The sequence below is a fragment of the Drosophila albomicans genome, chromosome 2R, assembly GCF_009650485.2.
Source record: "Drosophila albomicans strain 15112-1751.03 chromosome 2R, ASM965048v2, whole genome shotgun sequence".
Classification (NCBI taxonomy): domain Eukaryota; kingdom Metazoa; phylum Arthropoda; class Insecta; order Diptera; family Drosophilidae; genus Drosophila; species Drosophila albomicans.
The window spans coordinates 33,892,039-33,904,918 of record NC_047631.2 but is presented as its reverse complement, the minus strand read 5'-3'; the positions used below and the strand labels follow the sequence as shown (position 1 = coordinate 33,904,918).

The 12,880-nt window shown below is 40.0% G+C and overlaps 1 protein-coding gene across 1 annotated transcript in view; it reads left to right on the top strand.

Annotated features, from left to right (window-relative positions):
• Positions 1-8,495, top strand: part of LOC117573791 (uncharacterized) — a 46,935-nt gene extending 38,440 nt beyond the window's left edge. The window contains exons 3-7 of the mRNA XM_034257198.2: positions 1,019-1,770; positions 1,841-1,976; positions 4,397-4,530; positions 6,853-7,081; positions 7,187-8,495. Coding sequence (XP_034113089.1) covers positions 1,019-1,770; positions 1,841-1,976; positions 4,397-4,530; positions 6,853-7,081; positions 7,187-7,293 — 1,358 coding nt within the window. The 3' untranslated portion in view covers positions 7,294-8,495. The remainder of the gene's footprint in view (positions 1-1,018; positions 1,771-1,840; positions 1,977-4,396; positions 4,531-6,852; positions 7,082-7,186) is intronic.
• Positions 8,496-12,880: the final 4,385 nt, after the last annotated feature.

Genomic DNA, 12,880 nt, shown 5'->3' with positions numbered 1-12,880 from the left:
TACTGTGGGTGTATATATCACAGACAAAGACAGCTGCTACTTGCTCTACGTCTCTACGGTCTCTCCTGACTCCCATCTCTTATCTCTCCTCCCACTCGGTGGAGTATTGTGCTTGTTTTGTGGCACACGGACGAGCTGTATAATTTTATTAAAATTACGTAGGCGACTTTGAAGTCGCAAGAGAAGAGAAGAGGCGGAGAGCGAAGAGCAGCTACAGCTCATTCCTTGGCTCGTTGAAATTATCAATTTAATTACATATTTGGCCATAAAGGCCTCCTTTGCATTCCCCATTCCCCCTTTCGCTTTCTCGTTTCGCGCTTACATGCCAAATAATGTTAATTGTTGTCATAAAATATGCACGTGGCTTATTAATGTCCAATCTAATTAATCCAAATGAATTTCGCTGCCTGAAAGAAGCAACTGAAGCAACTCACTGACTGACTGACTGAGCATCTCTTTGGTCTTTGGCAACGCTCCAAATTGCCCCAGTTTATGTCGATGAAATGAAGTTGGCTTTAACTTAATAGCCAGGCATTCAGTCCAGTTTTGTGTGTGCTGGCTATTAAAATATTTATATTAAAGAGGCAAAATGTTGAGCTGGTTTTCTAATTTAACGCTGTATGAGCACGTCCTCTCCTCTCCCCTCTTCTCTCTGCTCTGCTGATGTAAAGGTTAGATGAGGAAATGGGGGCCAATATCCTGTAGCACAGCCCTTGCCCATGCTCGCTGGCTGCGTAATTTGTGGCCAGGATGTGCGATGTGGCAACCGGCGTCATAATTTTACAAAGGATTAAGCCCGATTACGCACTCATTTATGAATATTTACGAGCTGCGCAGCTATTGGATAATAAAACAAGGGAAGTCCGTTCGTTGGTCGATTTAAAAATGGCCAACGTATTTCGCCAGGACAATGCGCGCATCCTTTTTCACATATGTTATGCTGGCTGCCACTTTTTCGTGTATTTATTTCACACAAACTTGCATTGCAATTGACTAACAATTATCCTCGCTCTCTCAGGTTTCGCTTTGGGGCTGCGCATGATCAAGGTCTCCATACCCGCGTATAAGATGCGCGGTGAATCAGCCTTCCTCGAGTGCCAATACGAACTGAATCGCACCCACGGACCACACATGACCAACGAGGGGCATCGTGAGCGCGAACACGATCGGAACAGAGACAGAGAAAGAGACAGGGAAAGGGAATACGGTCGAGATCGATATCCGCATAATGGCGATGCTCATTACGTGGACATGGACACGGATGTCGACCATCGGCAGTCGACGTATCGTCGCATGCAGCATCAGAGTCAGAGTCAGAACCAGAACAGCCAGCGACAGCATCTGCAGCGCCGTCAGCAGCATCAGCCGCAGGCGATGAGACAGTATCAGAGCCAGACAGACGGAGGTCACAGTCCGCCTCTGCCGCAGCAGTCGCCGTACGGCCACAGCGTCTATCGGGGCAGTGCGGCATCCGGATATTTGGGCGGCCGTGTCGGCGCCAGCATACACAATGGCGGAGGTCAGCACTCGACGGGCGGTGGCGGTGGAAGTGTCGCCTCTAGCGGTTCGGTGGCGTATGTGCCAGAGTTTGAGCGCGAGGATAGATACGAGGCGAGCGAGGAGGAGGAGGATGAGGAGGAACAGCCGCAGGAGGAGGGCGAGGCGCTGTATGCCATCAAATGGTACAAGGACAACGAGGAGTTCTATCGCTATGTGCCAAAGACCCGCCCGCCCAAGACCAGCTATCGCGTGGATGGCGTGCGCGTGATTGTAAGTAACCGCCTATCGAAATGCTTTTTGCCTTGTCCCTAGCTAACATTGTCTCCTCTCCCCCTTGTAGGAGGAACTATCCGACGCCAGTCGCGTGCTGCTTCGTGGCCTCACCCTCAACTCGACGGGTCTCTATCGCTGTGAAATCTCCGCCGAGGCGCCAAATTTCTCATCTGTACAGGGCGAGGGTCGCATGGATATTGTATGTAAGTAAAGAGCTTTGTCTTCTCTTTCCTCCCCCTGAATTTATTACTTCCATATTCGGTGCTGTGTAAAACATTACCTAACAAACTCGCTCTCGCTCTCTCTGACCAATATCCTGCAAATATTTTCACAAAAATTTCCACTGCAATTACTGACAAATATTGAATTTGTAAACAAATACTCACCACAACACACACACATGCATTCATTGTACATACATTTCCTACAACAATTCAAATTTCAATGTATGTGTTCTTTTCTTGTGTCACATCGGTTAACCATGTTTATTTGTGTACTATATTTTTTTCGCTTGGCTGTTTCTCGTTTATGTTTACATTCTTCATATGCATTTTTAGTTGTATTTTTTACAGCATATTGCATAAATGAACTTCATATTTTATTTATCGTGCGAAGCTTCATTTAATTGGTATTAAAATATTTTGCACTTTTTCCCCGACGCACATAACTCAGCGTTAATGCTTTCAAAAAGGAATGCAATAAATAGTTGAAAGTGCATTCCGAAACTATAAAAAAATATTTTAAACTACCTCTCTAAATTCTTCTTTAGTTGAAGAATTTAAGAGAAAGAATAATGTTAATATTATTTCGTATTTCGGGTAAAAATTTCGTTAGTTCAAGAATTTATGGATTAAAGTAGTGCGCGTGAAACAGAGAGAATTAAATTGCAATTATTTGGCAGTTCGGGTACAAATTTCTTCATATTTTCATTTCGTTTGCCAACAACAACAACAATGAACACAAAAAGTTGAGGAAAATTTCCAGCGTTGTTTTATGCCGCCTGCTGAGTTGTTTGCAATGCATTTGAAAGGCTTTTAAAATGCCATTTATAAGCTTGGGTTCTATAACAGGGGTTTTACTGTAAACTGTATTCTGTATACTGTGAACAGTGAACACTGCTGTAATTCCACGTCCGTGTGTATTTTTATCGTTTATTGCTCTCAGTTTTTGCGCTCTGCGCCATACTTCGACATAGACACGTATTCATACATGCATGTTGTTAAAACCGAGAGCCATGTACATCTGCAGTTACAAAGGGAATACGTAAATTTCACAACACAGGTTGGGGTTGGGAGATGGTGAAGGTAGAAGGTAGAAGGAAGGTTCGCCTGGTATACCAAAAAAAAGGTTATGGCCATTGGTCCAAGCCGGCGATTTATAAGTTGAAATGCCATTTTAATGGATATTTCCGCAGCCAGGCCATGCACAGCATATTTTGTGTAGTATTAGTGTTATTTTTTATTTATTGTATATATGTGTGTTTATACTGCTACGCTATGAGGTAGAAGTGTACTATAACTTTGTGGCTGCAGGAAATAAATGTAACAGGCAGGAGGAGGTTACAGTATTTTGATTCCTAAAACCCTAGTTTAGATACAAATTGTTGAAGGAAGGCTAAATATAGATTTCGGTATATTTTAGTATTTTCAGTATATTAGTTTGGTACATTTTTAGAAAATGGTTTTATTGAAAATAGGTTACTGGGGTCTTCGGTATATTTTTGTATTATTTCGCTATATTAATTTGGTATATTTTTTGAATATTGTTTTATTCAACATCTGTAGCTTGACCTACATCTATATACCAAGTATAATTTAGTATTTTCGGTATATTAATTTATTTAGTATATTTTTAGAATATGGTTTTATTGAAAATGTGTAGTAGGATCTTTACAGATATACCAAATATGTTCTTCGGTACATTGTAGTATTTTTTCAGTATATTATTTTTTGTTTATTTTTTGAATATTGTTTTATTCAACATGCGTAACTTGTCCTACATCGATATACAAAATATAATTTAGTATTTTTCGGTATATTAATTTAGTATATTTTTAGAATATGGTTTTGTTGCAAATGTGTAGCAGGTACTTTATAGATATACTAAATATTTTCTTCGGTATATTGTAGTATTTTTCGTATATATATTTCGGTATATTGTAGTATTTTCGTATTTCGTATATTTCGGTATATAAGTTTGGTATATTTTTAAGTATCGAGTATCTCACAGTCTAGCACACTCAACTGCAGCTTTTTACTCGTTTAATTTTCATTTTTGTGCACTTTCGACCCACTCAGCTGCCAGTTGACTGTCTGTGAGTGGAGAATGGGAATATTGGAGGGCCCCGAAAAATGAATTTATATATGCAACATGCATATGCATGTGTGCGAAAGTGGTCTCAATATTGAAAATGGAAGCGGGTCGACTGTATTTGCTTAACATGGCTTTACAAATACTTTTATCTGCGCGCAGCCAGCAGCGTAAATAGAAAACTAATTAATAGACCTCACAATAGGATTACGTTGAATGTCAACAGAACGCTTATTTATGGCACTCGTATTATTATTATTATTATTATTGTTCGCTAATTCTAATGTCTAATGTGTTTTAAATGCACTTTCAGTTTTGCCACGTGACGGACCTCATATAAGGGGACAACAGTATCAGTATCAAATCGGAGAATATCTCAGCTTAAACTGCACATCGGGGAAATCACATCCCGCCTCGCATCTGCAATGGTTCGTCAATGAGCAACCGGTAAGTCTGTGTGCTCAGCCACCTTTCTAGTTTACCTTTTTATTCGTTTTTTTTTCTTTTGGGGGAGTGTGTGTTCATTTTATGCCTTTTTGCGCTCAAACGCGTCCATACTAATCAGAGGGGGGAGAAAGGGCGAAGCGAAGTTTGGCCCCAAACAAAAAATGTTGAAATTATGCATACAGTAAATATTTAAGCTCCTAACAACGCAGCAAACAATGGACCGCGGCAGGTGGAGCAACAAGGCAGTAAAAAGAAGAGCAAGGAGAGGGACAGGGAATGAAGAAAAGGAAGGGAAGGAGTGGTTGGGAGGCTTGTCCGAATCCCTGGCACAGCTGCCAATGTAGGTGGTAGAAATTATTTCATGAGCAAAAATCATGTAACCGACCAGGCTTTTGGCTTTACAGACAACCTCTGCTCCTCCCCTCCGGGGTGCCTGCCTATAGGCAAAGCCTTGGCATGGTTTATGGCATGTTGTTAGTTGTCTGTAGGTGTGTAGCTGGGCCATCCATCTGGCTGAAAGCTCGTTACACGTCTACTGTGTAGCCGGAACACGAAACGGCTGTCGAACTGGAGCAGGGCAAGAGAAAGGAAAATGGGAAAGGGAAAGGGATGTGTCCTGATGGCAAAGAGAGAGACAGAGAGCGAGGCTGAACTTTGGGACTGTGGTCCCTTACTGCATTTTATAGTCAACGACTACATGGTACTCAAATTGTGTGAATCGAGCCGTTAAGGTACAAGTTAGTTCACTCTACCATGTTCCAGCCTCCTCCCGCATCTAACCTCTAGTCGCTGTTGCGTAGGCCTTGCGATGTCCCTGTCCTGTGGCCACTTTGTATAAATACGAGAGAGAAAAATCAATAAGTGCGATTAGGCACGTTTCCCGGGTTTATTTGCCTTACGACAATAGGGATATTCTATTCCCAGCTCACATCTCGGTCGCATCTCATCTTACTGAGAAAATAAAACAACCAGAATATAAAATAGACAAAAACAGAAAAACATTCGTCTAGCAGCTTTTCACTGCTACAAAACATTGTTTGTATTTATACTGAGCTGAGCTGCAGACTGCAATTGAAAGCAACGAGAGACAGAGAGGAGGAAAAGCTATTTGTGTTATTTATAATGAATGTCCATCAGAGTAAACGAATATTTAGAAATATTTCGAGACTGAAAAAAGCTTATAATTTGTGCTTCTAGTTTGTTTTGTGCTCTCTACGGTTTGCCCACAAAATGCCTTGGATACTTTTATTTAACATTCGTTCTCGATCTCTCATCCTTGGCATGCGATAGGCATTTTAAATGCCCTCAATTTACAGAGCCTGCCCTGCTTTCTGCTTTCTTCCCTCCCTCGCTTTGTGTCAGGACATGCAGGACAGCTTCTCTGGCATCTGCAGCATGTTTATTCTGTCAGCCCGTGAGAGAGACAGAAAGCGAGAACGAAAAGAAGAAGACGGCAGACAGCGCGTTTAATTTATGCCTTTAAACTTGCTTTCAACTTTGGAATTCAAGAGCTTTGTAATTTTTATGGACGCCATAAAGAATGGCGAACCAATCGCATAACAAATGGCAACAATTCCGCTCGCAAAAGTGGCAAGTGGCAACTTTTCCCCTCACTTGCTCAATCCGCACTCAATTCAAATCCAATATAGCTGCAAAAAGTTCAAGCTATTTATTTGAGCATTTCACATTTTGTATCTGCTCACCGTATTTTTGTTATTTATTGCGTCGGGGTCTGCGCAAATGACTTCATTTTTTTTCTTTCGCTTCGCTCTCTCACTCTTATTTTTTCGCTTGCAACATAACGTAACTGCTGCCTCATAATGTGTGAGGCAAGTGGCTGCCAACACAGCCTGTCTCTGCCCCGCCTACAAGTTGCTGACAGCAGCACAAATTAAAAGGAAGGAATTATAAAGCGTCTGAGTGAACTGGTAATTGTAACCTTCAGTTGAGACACGAGCTCTTTTTCCCCCCCTCACTCACTCACTCATTCGTTTGGGGTCAGGGCTGCGTACAAAAGAACCATTTGCAGCCCTGCAGCATTTGCCAGACATGTCTGTCACACCCTCCATCAGAAGAGACTGAAGCGCATCTTTGTTGTCGTTACCCATACGCCGTGTGTTACGTCGTTCGTGTGTTTAATAATAAAATGCAATGCGGGCATAACGTGGAACATCGTTTAGCTTTCAACTAAATAAAAACGGGGGACAGACAGTGGAAGAAAGAGGGAGACAGAGTAGAGGACAAACATATTACCATAGAACAGAGGACAGAGAAACGAGAACTGTGAACTGAACAATGTGCATGTCTGGGCTTACCTTGCAGATACTGGATGAGCACTTCCTGCACAAATACAACGACATCGTGCACAAACACGGACTAATCACCTCGACGCTGGGTCTGCAGCTGGAGCTGGAGCCGCGCCACTTTCACGATGGCGACATGCGCGTCAAGTGCCTGGCCAGCATATCGCCGGTGCTGTGGAAGGGCGGCAAGGAGAGCGTTCTACAGCGACGCCCCGGCATCATTGACAATCGCGAGACCATGCTCCTGGGTATGTGTAAAATTGCCAAATGAGAACACACAACACAGACACACACAAAGCACACACACACAAAGGAAACACAGACACTACAATTTCTGCTTGTTTGCCCCACAGTGCGAAGTGCAGCGGGACAAGCGGAGAGCAATCTATTGCGATTGCTGACCATTACCATCATCCTGGCGCGCATCGGACAGTGGCTGCTCAGTCCGGAACTCACCTAAGGACGCATTCCAAAGTTCTTAAAATGATTTTCAATTCAATTCAATTGCAATTGCAGAGCATAAATGGTGATTTTGTATACTTTAAGTGTAATATCTTTAGTTTCTAAGCGATAACCGATAGACCGATAGCTGATAATCGATAATGGATTAACTGAAGGAGAGATTCCCACGGCAATCAACAAAGTGTAGGAAACGATTCCGAAATGATGCAAAAATGGAAAAATGGAAAGCGAAAAGCCAGAATAGAAAATGTGGTAAATCTAGTGCAAATAATGTGTCGACTCCCTCACACACACACACACATACATACCAAAAAACATTCATATCTAACATTAACTGTTAAATTCTAGAGAAGAAGAAGAGGAGAGAGCAGCTCTATACTAAATACTATATATAGTATTTACGACTATTTAAATGTTTGCTTCATGTGCGACTGTGTGAGTGTGTTAGTGTGTGTGTGTGTGGCGAAACGAAACGAAAAACGAAATCCAATTAGCAACAATCTAACATGTTGCGTGACAAAAACAACATCATATCCCAACCCGATTCCTACCTCTCAACCCTTTTCTCTCACTCTCTCTCTATCATTTCCCTCCAGTTGCAAACAAACAACACAGTTTAAGGATAGTTGAGCGTAGTTTCTGTGTAAATAATTCAATGAAACCAAAGCATAGTGCAAATTTGAAACCTCAAATGTACCACACACACACACACACACCCACACATAGACAACATGTCATTTGAGTCAATTTCAATTTGAATATTTATATAAATAAGTTGAGGCAATAAGAGTTTTTATCACTATCATTCAATTAATTTTCTTTTTATGGGTTTTTTATTCAATATTAAAACTGAATTACCGCAAGAATAAATATAATGTGATGTTGATTATTAGATTAGATTTCGTCGTTTGATTTTCTGTATTAAGTTTTGGGTCTAGAATTAAGAGTACACACGCGATTTAATATACGAATATGTTATGGAGTAAATCATTGTAAATTAGATTGTAAGTGAATTTTGATTTCTAGTTGATTCATTCGGTAAACAGAAACAACATCAATTGAATTGTTTGTAGTGCTTAAGCTAAGCTAAAGTATTAAGTATAATAATATTAACGATCTGACGTCACGCACACACACACATTTACACCGACATATACATATACAAACATACACACTCTGACTCCCTCTCTCTTCCTCTATCTTAAGTGTTTAAAATATATATATATATATATATAAATGAATATATATAAATGTGAAAACGAAATGCGTGGTTTGCCTTTTATTCTCATAGCTTGGGGTCGCCGCTTCTCATATGAGTGCATTTTAATTCGTATTTACTTTTATCTACTGCAGACACGCGTAGCACGCGTCGGGCTCGGGCTAAATAACAAACATTAACACCTGTAAAACCGCAGCAAAGTTGTAGCACAGGTGTCGAAAGAAAGAGAGAGAAGGCGAGAGGCTGCTGCAACAAAATAAAAGATACAAGAATTATATGCGCGGCTAGTGCGAACACAAAAAGCGAGCAGCTCAACTCAAATGTTTGTGTGCAAACAAACCGCAGCTCGCGGCACTCACACATCCACATATATAAACACAGACGGAAGAGGAAGCAGCACGTAGAAATGAAAAAATTGCGTGCATACTTTTAGGCGCGCGCGTAAAAATAACTAAAGCAAAAGGAAGCGGCAAGTGAATTTCTTTCTCTCTCTCTCTCTGTTTATTTGCCACACAGACGGCGTTCCCATTGCGGTTTCCATTTTCTTCTTCCCTTTTTCCTTATTTTGATGGCGCACTAAACTTTATGCCATGCACATAAATAGAAATGCACGCAAAACAACACTGCGACAAAGGCAAAAGCAAAGGGTCGAGGAAGACACGCAAGCGCGTCGAAATACACGCCTCGAGGCACAGAGAGTTTCGTGCGTGGGCCAAGTTAGTTGGCTTGGCCACCAAAAGGGGCAGTCCACTCGTAATCTGTTCCTGCACCTTAGAGCTTCGCCAAGATTTATGTTCGCCCTGCACTGCATAAGCGGCGCCATTTAAATGCCCCAAGGATCGTCGAGACTCAATCGGCCTTTGGCCTGAGGCGGCAGGAAGTGGGCGCAAATTTATTGCCAATGATTGCATAGCTGATAAATTCAGTTTGCACACACTGACCAGTCGCCTCTGCTCCGTGGTAATTATGACATGGGAAGTGCTAGCAAAGGAACAACAATTGCTTTTGATTTAAGCTGCATTAAATTAGTTTTTAACAGCTTTGATTAATGAGCAACGGCAACAGTATGACACCTAAAAGAACAGCAAGAAAATTCCCTTCGTTAATTAATTAATTTACTCGCTGTTGAAGTTTACTGAAGTTGCTTTAAATTTAAAGTCAGAGTTTCTTTTAAGGACTGACCATGCATTCACATGCATAATTCATGAGTCCTGCCCTCGCTTGTGATTCACTCTTGCTCTGACTCTTGCTCTTTCTCTCTCCATCCATTAGTGGCAAATCAAAATGCATTTCCATTGTACGCTGGAGCGAAGCAACATAATAATAATATGACAATTGAAAAAATGACTACGAACAGAGCGAACGGAAGCCATAAGCTGGCAAACAGAGAGAACGAGTTGTCCCTTTACCTTCTCGATTTGCATAACGTTGGAGCACGTAATGTCCTTTGAAGGACAACAACCATCATCAGCGTTGTTATTGGCATAAATCAATCTCCAACTGCCGTTGAAATTGTATCTGAAATTTAAGAGCAGAGCCCAGAACAAGTGTAGCCAAAATCTGCATTAGTCGCCGCATCGCATCTTCTCATCGCTTTTGGTAATTAGAAGAATCGTGTCCAGCTAAACGATAAATGCAAAAATGGGGGAAAACGTCAGTTGAAACTGCATTTCAATGAGCTTGTGCCGCAACTGCGCCTCTGGCAGCATAATGATGTTGCCACAATTCGGGTTCTGCCTCTGTGTTCTGTTGTGGCCATCTGTCTGCTGTTGCTGTTGCCACTTGCCACCAAAAATTGTACGGAATAACATTTTGCATGCCTATCTGATGGCCAGCTTCACTGTTCCCAGTTTCGAGGTCGCTTAGCTGTTGTGTCATTGCCATAATGAAATTGGTATGGACGCTACTGCTGTGGGCTGTATTTTCAACCGACATTTGCATAGAGAAAACTCGCTCGTTACGTTATGAATACACCAACAACGTGCAACATGCAACATGCAACTCGAGTACTCGAGCTGGCTTTTCGGTGCCAAATTGTTGGCCAAATGATACTGTTGTGCAGCTGCTCTTGGTTGGCATTTTGGCGGCATTTTCATGCGCGGATATTAAGTGGTTCAGTTTAGCTTTTGATTAGATGGTCCTTCTATCCCCTTTCCTTTCGCTCCCTTACTGGGTGCCAAGCTGTGTGCCACCAAGTGGCGCTGTTGTGGCTGCTAAACCATGCAGCTTGCATTTCACTTAGTTGACCCACTTTGTAAATCAATTTCGGCACCGAGTTACGTCTCGCAATTAGCAGGGCCAATTGCTGCTTGCTGCTGTTGCTGTTGCGCCACTCTCGGTTATCCGCCCCGTTGGACAGCAGTAGCAGCAGCAGTGGCATAAAACCCATAAAGCTGTTACAAGAATGCTGCAATTAGCATTTAACGAGTGCCACATGTTGACCAACAGCAGCAAGTTTCTCCTTCTTCTCCTGCCTGCGAGTGGGTAACACTTTAGACGCCAAAGACGTGCTTGGAATTGGAGTTGGAACTGGGAATGCAACCGAAAACTATGCACATGCCACACAACAACAAGCTCGAAAAATGTCATCAACAAAATGCTAACAGGAAAACGGAAACTCTTTTGTTGTCGCAGCCAGCAATTTTGAATGACTTTCTCATATGCATTCGTATTCGCATTCGCATTCACATTCGGTTATTTGGTTTGTTGCTTAGTTAAATATGGCAGCACTTGGCATTAACTTTATTGCCAGAAGGCAACTCTCACAGTTGAATTGGCTTTCGAGTGCATTTGTGGGAATTAAAGCATGTAATTCTCAATATTTTTCATCTTTTCATATTTGTATACCATTTATTAGGCTTTTAAATGCTAGTATTTTATATTAATGAGATGCAAGTAAGTCTTTTAAGGTGTTGTATCAAATGTATTAAAATTGGCTTTCGAGTAAAGTTATGGGAATTAAAGCATGTAATTCTAAATTTTACATTTATTGCCATATTAAAAGCAACTTTTTTTTGTTCATTAAGATGAAAGAATGCCTATTAACGTATTCAAGTTAGAAGGAACTATTAAAAATTGATATATGTATATTTTACTGCGAGAAAACAACTCCAGATTGAATTGACTTTTGAAAACAGTTTTGGCTCTTTAGAGCAAATTCTTGTATTGCATTTATAGCATAAGAATTGTTCTTAAAAACAACTATTACTAATTGGTATTAACTTTATTGCCAAAAGGCAACTCTCACAGTTGAATTGGCTTTCGAGTGCATTTGTGGGAATTAAAGCATGTAATTCTCAATATTTTTCATCTTTTCATATTTGTATACCATTTATTAGGCTTTTAAATGCTAGTATTTTATATTAATGAGATGCAAGTAAGTCTTTTAAGGTGTTGTATCAAATGTATTAAAATTGGCTTTCGAGTAAAGTTATGGGAATTAAAGCATGTAATTCTAAATTTTACATTTATTGCCATATTAAAAGCAACTTTTTTTGTTCATTAAGATGAAAGAATGCCTATTAACGTATTCAAGTTAGAAGGAACTATTAAAAATTGATATATGTATATTTTACTGCGAGAAAACAACTCCAGATTGAATTGACTTTTGAAAACAGTTTTGGCTCTTTAGAGCAAATTCTTGTATTGCATTTATAGCATAAGAATTGTTCTTAAAAACAACTATTACTAATTGGTATTAACTTTATTGCCAAAAGGCAACTCTCACAGTTGAATTGGCTTTCGAGTACAGTTAAGGGGAATTAAAGCAAGTAATTCTCAATATTTGTTCCTTCATCTTTCATCATTTCATATTTGTATACCATTTATTAGGCTATTAAATGCAAATCTTTTATATTAATGAGATACATGTAAGTCTTTTAAGGTGTTGTATCAAATGTATTAAAATTGGTATTAACTTTAAAATACAATCAATTCTCACAGTTGAATTGGCTATCGAGTACAGTTATGGGGAATTAAAGCATGAAATTCTCAATTTTCTTACATTTTTCATATCTTTTTTAAACGCAAATTATTGTATTATATTTATTAAAAGAAAACCTTTTATTTATTCAGATGCGAGAATACCTTTTAAAGTATTTTTGATATAAGGAACTATTTAATTAATGTATATTAACTTTATTGCTAGAAGACAACTCTTAATTGAATTGACTTTTGAAAACAGTTCTTGTGTTTAGAGCAAATTCTTGTATCATAAGAATTTTTCTTAAAAACAACTCTTACTAATTGGCATTAACTTTATTGCCGCAAGGCAACACTCTCAGTTGAATTGCCTTTCGAGTAATTCTCAATATTTTTCCTTACATTTTTCATAACTTTTTTAAACGCAAATTATTGTTTTACATGT